Source organism: Salvelinus alpinus, chromosome 16, assembly GCF_045679555.1.
Source record: "Salvelinus alpinus chromosome 16, SLU_Salpinus.1, whole genome shotgun sequence".
Lineage (NCBI taxonomy): Eukaryota > Metazoa > Chordata > Actinopteri > Salmoniformes > Salmonidae > Salvelinus > Salvelinus alpinus.
The window spans coordinates 10606732-10624346 of NC_092101.1; the positions used below are offsets into that span (position 1 = coordinate 10606732).

The following is a 17615-nucleotide window of genomic DNA, read 5'->3' on the forward strand; positions in this document are numbered from 1 at the left end:
TCCATGTCTCAATTGTCTCGAGGCTTAAAAATCCTTCTTTAACCTGTCTCCTCCCATTCATCTACACTGATTTGTGTATTTATCATGCGACATCAATAAGGGATCATACTTTTCACCTTGATTCTCCTTGTCAGTCTGTCATGGAAAGAGCAGGTGTTCCTAATGTTTTGTACACTCTATATTGGGCAATTTAGCCATTAGGATTTGTTATCTATAATGGTTGTAGCAAATTAAGCATTGTTGCTTGCTCACTGTTGGCATAGATAAGTACACACATTACTTTCCCATTCGAGTACTCGAAGGAAAATAAAGCATGCGAGTTCATGAACAGTCCAAAATGTTCAAATGCCCATCCCTAATTCTCTGCAGCCTTTGTAGAGAGCATATGGTAATTTTTAATTCAAATCTCCTTTTCACATAACGCCTATTGTGAAGCATTCGCACTGGGTCGACCTTGACTTCTTCTCCCGTGTGCCGCACCAGGTTTGTTTTTGTAATGCGTTGATATTTATACTCGTATTGAGCAGCTCGAAACTAATCTCCCCGCTCTCAGGCCCACTTACCTCCGGCTCTCTTTGACTGTTAGTCAGTGTTGGTGTGAGCTACTGTACACTACAATGGCCTGGCCCTTATTTACCCAGCTGTAACAAAGAGCCCGGACAGGGGCCTGCCTGCTTGTCCCAACACAGTAGCCATAGTGGCTGGGATCAAAAGACTCAGAGGGGGTGGGACAGGGAAGGGGATTACTACCGTTGTTTTTACAGCCCTCCCTTTTCTTCTCTCTCTCTCTGCAAAATAATTATTAACGTACAGTAGCCTTCTGGTTGTGACCGTTTTTCACCAGTAGTCCAAAAGGTGAAGGACATCGGGTTATCCACTTCACCATGCCACTTTCTCGTCTGTTCTTATCTTCTTGGGGAAACTCCGTGTTCAGTTTTCTAGAGCTTACGCAAGTAGCTTTAAAAGCGTAGCTTTCTTGTGTATCCTAGTGTTTTCATTATTGTAGAGGTTAGTTGAGCCTGAACTCTGCAATGGTATACAGACCATCTACCTCTGAAACTGACCTCCTGCCTCCTCAATTTTCTGCCGCTTGTTACACTGTCTGCCAGTGAAGGATGATCCCAACTAACTGAAATGCCTGGCAACTGTAACTAAGGGGCAGGCATGGCTGGGCTTGGTCATTGGTCGGAGCAACGGACTGGGGGCAGAGAGTCAGAGGGAAAGCCATATTGGGGGAGGGAGCTAGTTAATAGATAATGGACTGATAGATTAGCCTAGTGATTTTAGATTAGGAAACTATCCAAATGTAGCTCTAAAAACAAGAGGAGAGACATTAGAGGAGCGAAAGAGTATTGTGGCTGGGTTGAGAAAGGACCTCAGGTGCAGCCCAAATGGGAGGGGGTAGAGAGAGAGAGAGAGATCGGGTGTATCAGAGGGAGGGGTAGAGCGCGGTTCAGAGGGAACGGGAGAGAGTGAGAGCGAGCATGTGTGTGTGCGTGCAGGGTAAAGCGAGTGAGCGGGAGAACGAGAACGAGAGCGAAGGGAAAAGGAACTGTAAGCCAGTCACAGCATCTCTTTCCCACTGCACCAGTTGGTGAGGGACAGCTCCTCTCTTCAAAAGGTTCCTATTTATTTATTTTGTGCTTCACTCCAGGACTGCTTTGCTGAATGAAATTGTATTTCTGCCTCTTCGGTTATTCGTTTGGCGACAGCTTAGTTCGGCTGGGGGAATGGAAATAAGAGGAGACGCACACAGAGGACAGCATTGAAACTGGAACTCTCTGTACTGGTGGAGTCGTTTCTCTTTTGCCGTGGTTTTTGTAACAAGGAGCAGACGTACTGAGTGGAAGAAAGAGTCAAAAGTCCAGACAGCCGTGCCTCCCCTGAAACAAAAAAAAAAACGTATTTGAATGGAACGGCATGTATAAGTAATAATATCAATAATGGAAACAAGCGCTTAATAAGAGGCGAGGCTGACGTAAAGAGCTTTCACCCTAGGCTGTAAACAAGCGGAATGTAGATTGATCCCACATCCATCGCAGTCGGCGCCCTGAACAGAATTTCTAAGGAGACACAGTCCGAGGAGCTCTGAGACACCCAGATGTCTTCTACCGGCTCCAGTATCTATTGATCCGATTGTGTGAGACTCCTGACAACTCCTACATTCTTTGCCTGAAAAATCCTCTTTTACAACCAGCTTTTGCCTCTCATAACCTGGAGGACGAAAGTTTCAGAAAAGTGCGTGGATTGGGATTCCCGAGACCAAAGCCAGATTTGTGGCTACACACACACATACACACATAACAGGATCCAGATTATTCTGCGCCTCCTTTGGCTTCTCTCTGATTGGGGAACATTGTAAACATAATTCCCCCAGCGCTCTGTGGAACGAGAGCTGTGACATTCACCACCGCAGAGAGCCCTGTGTTTGTCTAGCGTGTCTGTGTTTTATTCGGACAATAGCGGGGCGTACATGGGGTCCAGACACTGACCACGGGACCACTCACTACCCCAAAATAAGAGGATGTGCATACTACAAGACTGAGAAACAGTTGCTGCTTGTCTAACAGCATTTTGGAACTTTAGAGAGGACTTGAGGTATGAACCAACACAATGGCTAACGTGGATGTAATTACTCGTATGAATTTGGGGTTTTCCCAGCGGATCTTTCTCTGTGACAGTAAACAAGCTATCTGAAAGTCAAAATTATACCGACACGCGAAATGTTTTAATACTATTTTCTCTTATCTATAGTCTCAAAATAGGAGTCACATGCTCCCTGTCTTATTTAATCTGCTGTAGGATCTGCACCAGAGCGCCCTGCCTGCCTGCCTCATGTTTCTCCCCCACATGCCGACTACCCTGCACCTCCTGTGCTTTTTGCCCTTGTGAGGACAACACCTGCTCTCCGCCCCCAGTCTCCCAGTGGCAGCCCTCTTATGCATCAGGAGATGTGGCCGCAGACTGTCAGGGAGAGCAATGGGGATCCCTGCCGCCGGGATAAATGCCTGGCATAGCACCGGCAGACCTTTTTCTGGTTTTGGAGGAAATTATATATATTTTTTCGACAATTACCCCACTGCCTCTAAGCATGACTGATCGAAAAAGTAGAGCCGAGTCGGCAGTCCTGCTTTCCTATGGGCTGTATTGATTTTCGTCAGTCAGTGTTAATTTGATTGAGACCCAGCTATGTGAGAGCCGAGGTGAAGGAGCGAGCGAGAGAGGCTAGAACTCCCATTTGCTGAGGGAGGCTACAGGCAGACAGGTCTCCAGTTACAGTCCATCTGCATCGTGGTTGGCACAGCACAAACCTGACCCACCTGGACCGCGCCCAGAACAATGAACCAGTCAGCGTTGACGACAGACCTGGTTCCCACTGCCAACAGCAGCCTGGTGGGCCCAGACCCCAACCACTCCTGTCCCCTGGGCTGGGGCCAGAACGAGGGTCTGGAGGCCTGTGTCTTGGAGACTGCGGTCATCGTTCTGCTCACGGTGCTCATCATTGCCGGGAACCTGACGGTGATCTTCGTGTTCCACTGCGCCCCTCTGCTGCACCACTATACCACCAGCTACTTCATCCAGACTATGGCCTACGCCGACCTGCTGGTGGGCCTCAGCTGCCTGGTGCCCACCCTGTCCCTGCTGCACTACCCGGCCAGCGTCCAGGAGCCCATCACCTGCCAGGTCTTCAGCTATGTCATCTCGGTGCTCAAGAGCGTCTCAATGGCCTGTCTGGCCTGCATCAGCGTGGATCGCTACCTGGCCATCACCAAACCCCTGTCCTACAACCAGCTGGTGACGCCGTGCCGGCTCCGCGGTTGCATCGCCCTCATCTGGGTCTACTCCAGCCTGGTCTTTCTGCCCTCTTTCTTTGGCTGGGGAAAGCCGGGTTACCACGGGGACATCTTTGAGTGGTGCGCCCACTCCTGGCCCACCTCGGCGCTCTTCACAGGCTTTGTGGTATGCCTACTGTACGCGCCCGCGGCCCTGGTAGTCTGCTTCACCTACTTCCACATCTTCCGCATCTGCCAGCAGCACAACCGGGAGATCAGTGAGAGGCGGGCACGCTTCCCCAGCCAGGAGATGGAGGCTGGGGAGGGTGGTGGCAGTGGCAGCGGCGGGGGGAACCACGCAGGTCAAGGGCCTGACAGGCGCTACGCCATGGTGCTATTCCGCATCACCAGCGTCTTCTACATGCTTTGGCTGCCCTACATAATCTATTTCCTGTTGGAGAGCTCCCACGTGCTGGACAGTCCCGCCCTCTCCTTTGTAACAACCTGGTTGGCCATCAGCAACAGCTTCTGCAACTGCGTCATCTACAGCCTGTCCAACAGTGTGTTCCGCCTGGGCATGCGCCGCCTCTCGCAGACACTCTGTTCCTTCAGCCACTGTGCTGCCGACGACAGGGACTTTGGCGAACCCAAACCAAGGAAGAGGCCAAAGTCCTGCTCCATCTGAGGCGTTGGAGGCTATTGTTAGAAAAGCAGCGAATTTCAAAGGTTACATCTTTACAAAGCTGCTGAACATTTATTTGACAGGGCTGTCCCAAAGAGAGAGAATTTAGGCTCTGACGGTTTGTTTTGAAGGATACCAATGACTTTTGCCACAGTCATGCCAAGCCATGATTTACAGGCAAACGTTAGATTGCTGAGGGAGGCTACGTTGTTTTAAAGGTTTACTTTCTGAACAACTAAATGAATGAGAGATTGGTACTACATTTTGGCTTTAAACCTGTGTAGTGGAGTTTAGCTGGTAACCTACTGTATGTGCATCCTTATGTAAAACCTAATTTGACCATGGTTCTCAGGCTTTAATGTTACATTTTTTTGTTCCTCCACAGTCGGGTAAAGTGCTTGTAAAAATACAAAGTTAGAGGTCCTCAAAATAGATAAACACTTTCCTCAAACATTGATGGTGACCTCATGATTTAAGCATCTCTGATGTCAAGGTAATGTGGACTAAAGTGTATTGAATTGAAATACCAATATTGGACTGCTACTATAGGTCTGTGTTCTTGGTGGGCACTCAAAGGCCGAATTAGCATAGACAACATCAACATGTAATCCTCATTTGCATACACTCCCTTTTAGGAGTTGACCTAGGGTATGTGTGTAGCAAATGGCTGACTATTCACTTACTGTACATGCTCCTTGACAATGGTGTAAATAACAGCAGATGGGCTAGTGGCCTTGACCTGTTATGACAAACAAAAGTTTTGCGGTGTTTGCAGAAGGTCTGTTAGCAAGCAGTCCGAGTGTTCAAAGACTTTCGGTCAGTCCTAAACAGAGAAATGGGGCACTCAATTTGACGAGTTACTCAATCTCCTAAAAAAAAAAAAACACACACACTGATGATTTAGTTTTATTAGATATTTCTATATTTTCATGTGTACAATTTTTATTTTTTATTTTTTATCTTTGTCAATGCTTCCTATACAGTAGCTGTTTAGGAAGCAGAACGAGGGATTGGTTCTGTCTACTAGTGCATACATCTCTCTCTTAATCTTTGGTTGAGTTCCGAAAAATCTGCTTCACTCTACTTAAGGATCAGCGTCATATGTATGACTCTGTTCCCTCTGCTTTTCCACGCTAAGTGCAGAGACTGTTCCCTTTTTAGGGCCTTATTGTACAAAATACAGTGGGCATGTGCAGTAAATGCACCATGAAGACTGCCTTTCATTATGTATTATACTGTTTGATACAGCGCAGGTGAAGTCATTCCAAGTTTTTCTTGTACATTCCCAGAATGCTCCGTTTTTATAGATAATGTAGAAAAATACATGAAGTGCATATTTTCAGTGATACCCAAGACTATTGTGAAATCCCTCTCTATTCTTATGGTGTAGGCCATTTGAAGTTAGACCTGTGTTGTCAGTGTATATTTGACCGTGTGAAAAACCAGCAACACAGCTAACTGAACTGTCGATATCATGACTGTTTTTGTTCAACATTATGCTACTTATTAACCTGTGTAGTCATTCCCCGCTTTCCATTACAGATTGTTCTGTATATGTGCCTAAAGATATATTTTTGGGGAAAGATATCAGAGATTTACTTTCTGTTCATCTATACAGTTACAAGGACACAGTCCTGGCTGCATGCCATTGCGTTTTGTAACGTGACCTTCATTTGACTTGACTTAAGATCCATCATGCTTACATTTGCCGATACAGTTGGACCATCTCGTTTCAGCACCTTTCATGAGCTTATGATGAGGTCAGAAGCTTTTCTATTTGTAGCGTGATTCATTATCATTTTAGGGGGCATATATAATCATTGGGGTTCTGAATTCTGCCACAAAATACTTAAAAAACGTACCCAATGGTTGCTTGATGTCTATGAGATGACATCTTCACATTACTGTATTTTATTTATTTTATCTTGTGTGAGGTGCATTTTATTTTCTTATCAAATGGACCATATACAGTGGGGTCTGAAATTATTGCCACCCTTGATAAAGATGAGCAAAAATGACTATAAAATGAACAATTCAAATACTGAGCTATATTGGATGCTCAACAAAAATGTGGAAAATATATTATTTTATAAGACTGAGATGTCCATTACAAAAGTTGATTTAGTGGCAAATTATTTATTTATGGGGATTTTGATGTGTGCTTGGGGTTATTGTGTTGCTCGAAGATCTACTTGCGGCCAAGTTTCAGCCTCCTGACAGAGGCAATTAGGTTTTTTGCCAAAATGTCCTGGTGCCGGGTAATGTTCATGATGATGTTGACCTTAACAAGGGCCCCAGGACCAGTGAAAGCAAAATAGACCCATAACATCAAAGATCCACCACCATATTTTACAGTAGGTAGTGCTGAGTGATTAGTGCTTTTTGAGGTCGGTTGTGTTTCAATTATTTTAAAAAGTCATCACAGTTTTCAAATATTTTTTTTAGACAAATGCGCAATGCATTGTGGGTTGAATGCTGTAACAAAACAGAATAAAACAAAAGTCCCATGATGGTAGTGACTGCCCGTTACTGCTTATCACTTAAACAATTTTATTCAATTTACTTTAATAAAATATTTCAGTTGTTGTGTATATTACATTTGTTTTATTTGTTGACTTTATTATTTCATTCCAAGTCATCATCTCATCTCTAGAGCTGATGCCTGTGCTGCCTGACAAATCACTATTTTAATAGTAATTCAAATTAAACAAGGCATACTTTTTATGACTGCTGAATACCAACTATCAATCACTTAGATCGTGTATTTTCAGGTAGAGATACATGCATCTTTCCCTCTTGATCGCACGTTCTGTGTTCACCCCATCTCCGTGTCTGCTCCACATAGACCGGACAAGTAGGCACGCACGAAATTGATTATGGCCATTGTAGTTAATTACCACGTTTAAACTATGTAGAATATTTGCCTGTTTGAAACTACAAATCCATACTACATCGTAGACTTCGGTCTTAATCTGATTTACCTCTAAAGCAACTGTACATTGCGCTCACAGAAAAAAACGGAACAAAATGGAATTCAAATAATTGAACCGACGTTGGTCAATTAGTTGTTTAGAAAATGAAATATAATCAACATTTTGGTTAATCGCGCAGCATATTAATTATAGGGTTCTTTTCTGCTTATGCATTCTCATTTCGACACCAAACCCACCACTGGTGTGCGAGGTCAAAGAGCAATATTTATCTGACCAAAGCACTGGTTCCAATCCAACTGCCAATGCCATTTAGCAAACGTTTTAGCAGGCGTTTTACATTTGTTGGATGACATGAAAATAGAGCTCTTTGGCCACGCTCACCAGTGGTGGGTTTGGCGTCTAAATGAGAATGCATAAGCAGAAAATAACTCCATACCTACTGTAAAATATGGGGGTGGATCTTTGATGTTATTGGGCTATTTTGCTTCCAGTGGTCCTGGGGCCCTTGTTAAGGTCAACGACAGGATCCAGAAATTTGACCGCAAATGGATCTTCCAGCAAGACAATAACCACAGGCACACATCAAAATCCACAAAGAAATGTTAAATTGGCCTCAAAATCAACATTTTGCAATGGCCATCTGTGTCTCCGGACTTGAACCCCATTGAAAACTTTTTTTGTTTGAATTGAAGATGGCAGTCCATAAGTGCAGGCAAAGGATATCAAGGATCTGGAAAGATGGTGTGTGGAGGAATGGGCTAAGATCCCCATCTAATTTCCCCATTTACATTTTTATTTATTTATACAATGTACAGTAGCTCAGTCATTTTTGCTCTTTATCAAAGGTGTCAATCATTTCACACCCCACTATATGAACACACTGATACAGTATGAATACAACTGCATTATCAAAACTTAATCAACTATCCCCCCCCATTATTAGATATTTGAATCACTTAACCCATAAGAGTTTGAGCCCTGTGTCTAAGCCAAGGGAGGGGGTTCTACTAAGCTATATGGAATTGCTTTAAGGTCATACCAAGGATCATTTTGTTACTTGATTTTGAATTTTAAGACCCCTTGAAGTAGCAAAACAAATATTTACAAATTATTTGATGAAAATGTGTTCTTGGCCTCACTGCTGTTACCCCATACAAACGCATTGAATAACCGATTACAAGGACGTAACAACTACATGGAACGACAGATACTCCCCCAAGAAAATCTAATGGAAGTTTGTTCTGAAGTGTCTGTCCTATATCTGAGATTATATATATATATATATACACTTTTTTAAAAAAAAAACCTTTATTTAACTAGGCAAGTCAGTTAAGAACAAATTCTTATTTACAATGACGGCCTAGGAACAATGGGTTAACTGCCTTGTTCAGGGGCAGAAGACAGATTTTTACCTTGTCAGCTCGAGGAATCCGTCCTGGCAACCGTTTGGTTACTGGCACAACGCTCTAACCACTAGGCTACCCGCTACCCCAAAATATAAGAAAGATCAGGAAATGTATTTAACCCCTTATTTCTGTCACTAAACAGTCTCCATATATACTTCCATTTAAAAAAAAATCTGCGGTACCGGGTGACTTTCAGACAAGTCTTGTGAGGCCTAGAGCAAAACCGACACGTAAGTGTTCGTGAGAGACCTTTCCACAGTTGTAGCCCAAACTGTTCGGATGCTACAGACAGAAGTTGGCAGGTTGGCTGTACCGACTTCAGACGAGTCCCAAGACGCTTGTGGGGGTCGTAAATGGAGAACACCATTGTATTCATGAGACTCTTTATTTCCAAAGAGGGGTCATAATAGTTGTTAGGCCAAACCGTTTTGTGAGAAGACTGATTTTCGGGATGTCTCATGGTCTGACAAACACCGCTCTAGCTCTGTCACCTTTCACCACAGATGCGGAAGTGTAACGTAGGCGGTTGCGGTGGATTGAGACACATCCAATGCATCAACAAAAAATATGATGGATTTTTATGGGGATTTTTGTATTATACTAATTAGATTTACGTGGGGGTGCGAACTTAAGGGGTTAAGAAATCTACCGTCATAGAGCTGGGACGATAAACAGAAAATCACCTACATTGCCTTCCTCTTACCGAAGCATTTTGCTTACGTTGGTAATTTTCGGTGATTTTTGCCACACAACGTTCCTGTAGATTGTTATTAAACCATTTTCCCCCCAACAGTAATAGCCTATGCATTATGTTGATTCCTGCAATGAAATTACAGTATCTAGTTATCCCGGTTTTGCTGCCGGCTGCTCTCGTTCCCTCTTGGCGCTGTGTGCACGGAGGAGGCAGAGATGCATTCTGAGAAGCACAATCATTATGACCGTTGCTCAAAGTGCTGTTCTAGTTACAGAGAGGAGAGTTGCAGCTTTCTGTGAGTGTATATAATTTATTTCTCACCAAATATCGAGTTCACGGCACCACTTTACAACCGGAGTGGGGTGTAACGTTAGTTAATATGATTTGGACGCACCCGGGTAGCAGAGCCGAGCAAAGCGTGCCATTTACAGCGCATAGGCCTACGTCAATTAGCCCAGGCCTAGCACTGGAAAGTGGGACATTGGGACATTAGGACACTAGGACATTAGCCTACATTTACTGATAGCCATGTAGGCTAATTGATTAATCTATCTAGCAACAATATCATAGTTAGAGTTAGCAATCTAACTAGGTGTTTTGAGTCAAAACAAAAAATCTCATTGTGGATCCTATTTTGACAGGTTGAACATCAAAATATCAATCGTGCAAGTCATGGATATGTTAGATGACGTCCCGTACCTTTTGAATCATAGGCTATCATTTCAGTTATCTTACCTGGCCTGCTGCTAATGTAAAGTAACTGGCCATTGGGAAAAAACGATATTGTTGTATTTGTTATTGAGCAAAATAGTTACATTTATCACAATTACTTTTCGTCCATATCGCCCAGCTGTAGTACCTCCCCGCAAAATTATTTTTTGTAATTTATCGCTGATTTTATTGTTATTGCAAATGTTTATATATATTTATCGTGATTATGGATGTTTTTCCATATCGCCCAGCTCTACATCATGCCATTTAAGGATATAACACCCAAATTGTTATTTTAATTGACTTGGATTCTCTAGAATTACCCCCAGATGACTTTGTCTTCACACTAAAGCAAATCACTTGTGGTCAAGAGAATACAACAAACATTGTGAGATCTTTTGTGATATATGGTAAATCAATATTGTTGACAAGCTAAATTCTATCTAGCTATTGCTTTACAGTAAATCTTGTACTGATGGTTTCATGAGAGTTAATTGATTCCACACCACAGTAACACTAGTGGAATGTAGTTTCATTCTAACAAGCAAGTTATTGTACTTATTGATAATGTAGTACTTTAACTCAACTTTTTTGTATTTAGAAAAACAGTTTGTGGTTACTGTTATACAATTATATTGACACGGCAAATCAGTGTTTCCCAATTAATTTAGTTTTCATGAAGTGTTACCCAATTAATTCAGTTTCTTCTCTGCCAGTAGTTTTTTATACCCATGAGCCACTGAATAGACTATTCACCTTTCCATGTGTATTGTAATGACCAAACTAGTTTTGAATTTCTTTCTGATGTGAAGGAAATACAAAAAAACCTGTCAAAAACAACTGATTTAAAGTGCATTCATTAGGGTGTTGTATCTTAAAGATTTGATTAATACAGTACAAAGTCTATTTATTTTATTATTTCAAAATGGATACGCTACTTGTTAAATAGGAGTATGTATAGTGTGTCTGTCGGTTTTACCCTGCTGTACATATGTGTTCAGGCAACAACAAAAAAAACACAAAACAAATCTTATGACAAAATCTCGACCAGTGATGACTCATACCTTTGTGTTAATTCAACTAGGCTGCTGTAGCTATATGAAGTAAGATGTTTTTGTTTAGAAGACAAATCGAGAAATTACACAGTATCTATTTTTTTATTTCTGAGATTTTGTCAAAGGCTGTGGTTTTGCTGTTGATGCCAATCCAATAAAACTGAAAAAGAATGGGATAAATAAATTCCAGAAATGTTGCCTCTTTGAACACTGCCTTGAGTTCTTGATGTGTCTATTAAGATTTTACTGGTGGTGGGTTTGACTGTACTTTTGTTAAGTGATTTAAAAGCAGGCAATGATTGAAAGGCTGATTCGCCTGGCCAGTTTCTGGGATACAGTACCAGTCAAACGTTTGGACATACCTACTCATTCCAGGGTTTTCTTTATTTTTTCTATTTTTTCTACATTGTAGAATAATAGTGAAGACATCAAAAATATGAAATAACACGTATGGAATCATGTACTAACCAAAAAAGTGTTAAACCAATTCAAATTGAATATTTGAGATTCTTCAAAGTAGCCACCCTTTGCCTTGATCACAGCTTTGCACACTCTTGGCATCCTCTCAACCAGCTTCATGAGGTAGTCACCTGGAATGCATTTCAATTAACAGGTGTGCCTTGTTAATTTGTGGAATTTCTTTCTTTAATGCGTTTGAGCCAATCAATTGTGTTGTGACCAGGTAGAGGTGGTATACAGAAGATATCCCTATTTGGTAAAAGACCAAATCCATATTATGGCAAGAACAGCTCAAATAAGAAAAATTAAATGACTGTCCATCATTACTTTAAGACATGAAGGTCGGTCAACCTGAACATTTCAAGAAGTGCAGTCGCAGAAACCATCAATCGCTATGATCAAACTGGCTCTCATGAGGACCGCCACAGGAAAGGAAGACCCAGAGTGACCTCTGCTGCAGAGAATAAGTTCATTAGAGTTAACTGCACCTCAGATTGCTTCCCAAATAAATGTAGACACATCTCAACATCAACTGTTCAGAGGAGACTGCGTGAATCAGGCCTTCATGGTCGAATTGCTGCAAAGAAACCACTACTAAAGGACACCAATAAAAAGAAGAGACTTGCTTGGGCCAAGAAACACGAGCAATAGACATTAAACCGGTGGAAATTTGTCCTTTGGTCTGATGAGTCCAAATTTGAGATTTTTGGTTCCAACCACCGTGTCTTGTGAGACGCGAGTAAGTGAATGGATGATCTCTGCATGTGTGGTTCCCACCGTGAAGCATGGAGGAGGAGGTGTGATGGTGTGGGGGTGCTTTGCTGGTGACACTGTCTGGTATTTTTTAGAATTCAAGGCGCACTTAACCAGCATGGCAACCACAGCATTCTACGGCAATACGCCATCCCATCTGGTTTGGCTTAGTGGGACTATCATTTGTTTTTCAACAGGACAATGACCCAAAACACACCTCCAGGCTGTGTAAGGGCTACTTGACCAAGAAGGAGAGTGAGTGAGTGCTGCATCAGATGACCTGTCTTCCACAATCACCCGACCTCAACCCAATTGAGATGGTTGGGGATGAGTTGGACCACAGAGTGAAGGAACTGCAGCCAACAAGTGCTCAGCATATATGGGAACTCCTTCAAGACTGTTCAAGAAAGCATTCCAGGTGAAGCTGGTTGAGTGAATGCCAAGAGTGTGTAAAGCTGTCATCAAGGCAAAGGGTGGCTATTTGAAGAATCTAAAATCTAAAATATATTTTGATTTTTTTTAAACACTTTTGGTTACTACATGATTCCATATGTGTTATTTCATAGTGTTGATGTCTTCACTATTATTCTACAATGTAAAAAATAGTACAGAAAAACAAACTTGAATGAATAGGTGTGTCAACTTTTGACTGGTACTGTACATCAGCAAAATAACTTTTTAAGGATCAATTAATTCACATGGCGTATTTAGCATGCTAATGCTGTAACTATGTACCGTGCATTCGTAAAGTTTTCAGACCCTTTGACTTTCCTCATTTTGTTACGTTACAGCCTTATTCTAAATTGCATTACATCGTTTTTTCCCCCTGTTCAATCTATACACAATACCCCATAATGACAAAGCAAAAACATGTTTAATTTTTTTGCAAATGTATTAAAAATATAATAATGAAATATCATATTTACATAAGTATTCAGGCCCTTTGCTCAGTACTTTGTTGAAGCGCCGTTGGCAGCGATTACAGCCTTGAGTCTTCTTGGGTATGACGCTACAAACTTGGCTCACCTGTATTTGGGGAGTTTCTCCCATTCTTCTCTGCAGACCCTCTCAAGCTCGGCCAGGTTGGATGGGGGAGTGTCGCTGCACAGCTATTTTCAGGTCTCTCCAGAGATTTTAGATCGGGTTCAAGTCCGGGCTCTGGCTGGGCCACTCAAGGACTTTCAGAGACTTGTCCCGAAGCCACTCCTGCATTTTCTTGGCTGTGTGCTAAGGGTCATTGTCCTGTTGGAAGGTGAACCTTCGCCCCAGTCTGTGAACCTACTCCAGAGCGCTCAGAACTTCATCAAGGATCTATCTGTACTTTGCACTGAACATCTTTGCCTCGATCCTGACTAGTCTCCCAGTCCCTGCCACTAAAAAAGTATCCCCACAGAAAGATGCTGCCACCACCATGCTTCACCGTAGAGATGGTGCCAGGTTTTCCCCAGATGTGAAGCTTGGCATTCAGGCCAAAGAGTTCAATCTTGGTTTCATCAGACCAGAGAATCTGAGAGTCCTTTAGGTGCCTTTTGGCAAACTCCAAGTGGGCTGTCATGTGCCTTTTTACTGAGGAGTGGCTTCCGTCTGGCCACTCTACCATAAAGGCCTGATTGGGGGAGTGCTGCAGATCTGTGCCTCGACACAAATCTGTCTCAGAGCTCTACGGACAATTCCTTCGACCTCATGGCTTGGTTTTTGCTTTGACATGCACTGTCAACTGTGGGACCTTATATAGACAGTTGTGTGCCTTTTCAAAATCATGTCCAATCAATAGAATTTAACACAGGTGGACTTCAATCAAGTTGTAGAAACATCTCAAGGATGATCAATGGAAACCGGTTGCACCTGAGCTCAATTTCGAGTCTCATAGCAAAGGGTCTGAATTCATATGTAAATAAGGTATTTCTGTTTTTTTTGTTTTTTTAATTTATAGATTTGCAACTATTTCTACAAACCTGTTTTTGCTTTGTCATTATGGGGTATTGTGTGTAGTTTGATGAGGAAAACATTTTGCTTAATCAATTTTAGAATAAGGCTGTAACGTAACAAAATGTTTAAAAAGTCTAGTGGTCTGAATACTTCCCGAATGCACTGTATATCTGGTCTGTAGGGTTGTTTGTTGCCATTCAACTCCAAGGCGAACAGAGTTCATCTCTAGACCGAGGGTTAGCCGGCGTTGTATTGCACACACAGCAAGTCGTGCTCTCTATCTGGGGCTGGATTTCAAAAGGTTACTGCCTGCAGCCTCTGAAAGGAAACGAGATATGTGCAGTTAGAGAGGGAAAATAATGTGACCTTTTTACCTTCATCTAATGAGCACATCAAATGTTTGTCTGATCACAGAGGTCTTTGGACTTTCGGCGGTCATGAATAAACGATGAACCAGTTCACCCTTACAACGACTCCTCTACATTTTCCCATTTACTTTTTAGTAATTTAGTGGACACTCTTATACAGAGCGTTAGTGCATCCATTTTAAGGTAGCTAGGTAAGACTATCACAGTTAGTAGTTGTGCCGTGCGAAAATCATAACAAGAAAGCTTAATTTGAAATGCTTTTGTGGCTCTTTTTTTGGTGTGCATGCACCGGTTAGGTGGTGTGTATCATGCGTACACAACCGGTTCCCTTCTCATTGAAGACCGCAGGGGGTTGACTGTAAAATACCTTTTTAATGGACAATGCGGGCTGAGGCTATGCAGATACTTTGCCCTTTCCTGACATTGGAGCTAATGCACACGTGTCACTGGCGCTCACACCATAGAGAGGCGCTCGCTATTTGGCAGCTCCTTCATTACCGCTTCACCTCCGCTGCTGCCGGCTAATATTTCACTGATGAAAGCTGGAGGCCAGACGCAATTTGTCTGGTGAAATCCATACATTCAACTCTTAAATCTCAGTCAAGTGGCTCACGCTCACTCTTTTTCCCTTGGCATAGGACGTTTTGATTAGCCGGGCATTTGAACCAATTCAGACGGTTTAGTGAAATGGTTTTCTATGGCTACGCTGGGTAACACATTTTTTCTTATTTTAAATCAGTCCCTTCTCAGACTGGTGTTGAGCATGCAGAGAGCTGTGGCAGCCATTTTGACTTGCTCTCAGATGACTGTAGTTGTTACTGGTGGCATTTAGCTTTGTCCCTTTCTCTCTTTCTGACAGCCCTGCTGTGCTCGACTTTCTCTTAAATGGCAGAAAGCTGAGGAAAGGAGTCTGGGTGTCTCTGGTCGGTTGATCACCTTCAATGTTCGGTGGTGCTCGCCCTCACCTGGCTCTCGACATGGCTCAGTGGGTGGCGGTTGCTTAGCTGCTGATATAGGCTTCACACACAGCCTTCAGGAAAAAATACACACCACACACACACGAGACACGAGGCACACACACAGGGCTAAAGTTAGCAAGGTGCTGACTTGCCGGGTTGAGTTGAGGCTAACGGAGTGAAAGTTTAACTTGGTTATTATTCCATGGAGGGTATTTTTTAGCCTATTTGTTAGATCACAGAGCACACCTTTTTTAAGCTTTTTCTTCCAGGAGGTCACATTGTCAACTGCCCCTGTGTTTTCCTCAACATCGATATACCCGGAAGTCTGATCTTATTAGCTCGACCTCTTGCTGTGGTTTATGCTGCTCGGTTGTCTCTTCGACACATGCTGTCCCTCGCTCGCGTCAATCACATTGGAAACCTACAGGCATCCGTCTTTACCGTTGCGTTACGTGGCTGAGGTTTGTTGTGTTAAGTCAACACATTGCCATATATCAGTGTTTCTCTTAAACCATTCTTTGCCCTTTGCCTCATCCCTCCCTCTTCCGGCATATAGCTTGCTGCCAGCCTTTCATCCATATGCATGAAGCCCGAACCAAGAGGACCCGCTGAATATTCATGGACAAACCCTCTCTATGCCGACTGTATTATGAATTCCCTTTATTATTAATCTGTGCAGCTGCAACGCTGCTGCCGAGGAGGGTCGCCTCGCCCTCCCATCAAACGCACTCCTGGTGAACCGGCAAGGACGGTGTACTCGCGAGGATGAACACCTGCACCCCTCTGAGAGGTGAGGCGGAGATGCCCTCGAATAAAAGATGAGCTATTCACACCCCTCGTCAGAGACAATGGGCCTTTTCCATGCCTCCCATACAGCTGTAATGGCTACTCTGCATAAGGGGTTGGGAGCATCACCCCTCACACACACACACACACACACACACACACACACACACACACACACACACCCAGCCCTATGCATTTTAGATGGGGCAGCTCTGCCTCTTTTGAAAGGCTTGGAGTGTGTTTAACCAAACAGGTGCTCGACCCCTCCACCCCCCCCAACTTTGCACGAGTGTCTTGGTGTGTGAAGGAGCAGCTAGTGGTTAACATTAGGTGACAACTGTAACGTCGGAGCCACTTCAGGGTCGTCTGTACCATCATGTCCACTTGACAAGAAGAGAAGACATCCTAACCCCAGGCACTTGTGTAGACCTGAGAGGATTGGAAAAGTGTGATCCATCTGGAGGGAATTCCACCTTACGCTGGAGCTTTTACCGAATTCCTTATACATATGCAGTCTTTTCACATCTACGCAAAGTGCCTAGGGGTAGGATCCAAGGATTCACTTGGAATTTGGGAACAGTGGTCACTCATCTCAGACCACTATGTTAAAAAAACGATTGTTCACATGAAACCATCACGGCTTCTCCTTGATTGTCTCCGCCACGCCAAACTACCGTAACCCTACGATATCTGCAAAGTCGTGGCACATTCAAAGGATCCTCCCGCGTGTGTCTCTTCGTGTGTGTGTGTGTGTGTGTGTGTGTGTGTGTGTGTGTGTGTGTGTGTGTGTGTGTGTGTGTGTGTGTACGCTAGTGTGTGTACGCTAGTGTGTGTACGCTAGTGTGTGTGTATTTGCGTGCCGTTCCTCCCTACTGCTCCAGAGCGCTGCTGACGATGGCAGATGAATGGCCTGCGGTCTGTTGACGCTAACGTACACCGACAGCTGCCCACTCGTTGCTATTAGGCTGGTCGCATGCCCGCCTCGCCAACTAGCGCCATCTGGATGCCCGTGTGGGTTATATCAGAGATATGCGGGGGGGGGGGTTGTGTTGGCGTGAAAGCCTACCACTATGTATACTACAAGCATGTATAATGTAGTAGATGGCG

General features: G+C 43.4%; 2 protein-coding genes across 6 annotated transcripts in view; both read left to right on the top strand.

Annotated features, from left to right (window-relative positions):
• Positions 1 to 17615, top strand: part of LOC139540774 (rab GTPase-activating protein 1-like) — a 181494-nt gene that overhangs the window by 79595 nt on the left and 84284 nt on the right. The gene's annotated exons all lie outside the window — the stretch shown is intronic.
• On the top strand, positions 831 to 11462 carry LOC139540775 (G-protein coupled receptor 52-like). Its single transcript, XM_071344733.1, has one exon. The coding sequence runs from the start codon at positions 3340 to 3342 to the stop codon at positions 4456 to 4458; it is 1119 nt and encodes a 372-aa protein (XP_071200834.1). The 5' UTR covers positions 831 to 3339; the 3' UTR covers positions 4459 to 11462.

Excerpts from the sequence above, each read along its gene's own strand:
- LOC139540775 (XM_071344733.1), top strand. The coding sequence starts at position 3,340 with ATGAACCAGTCAGCGTTGACGACAGACCTGGTTCCCACTGCCAACAGC.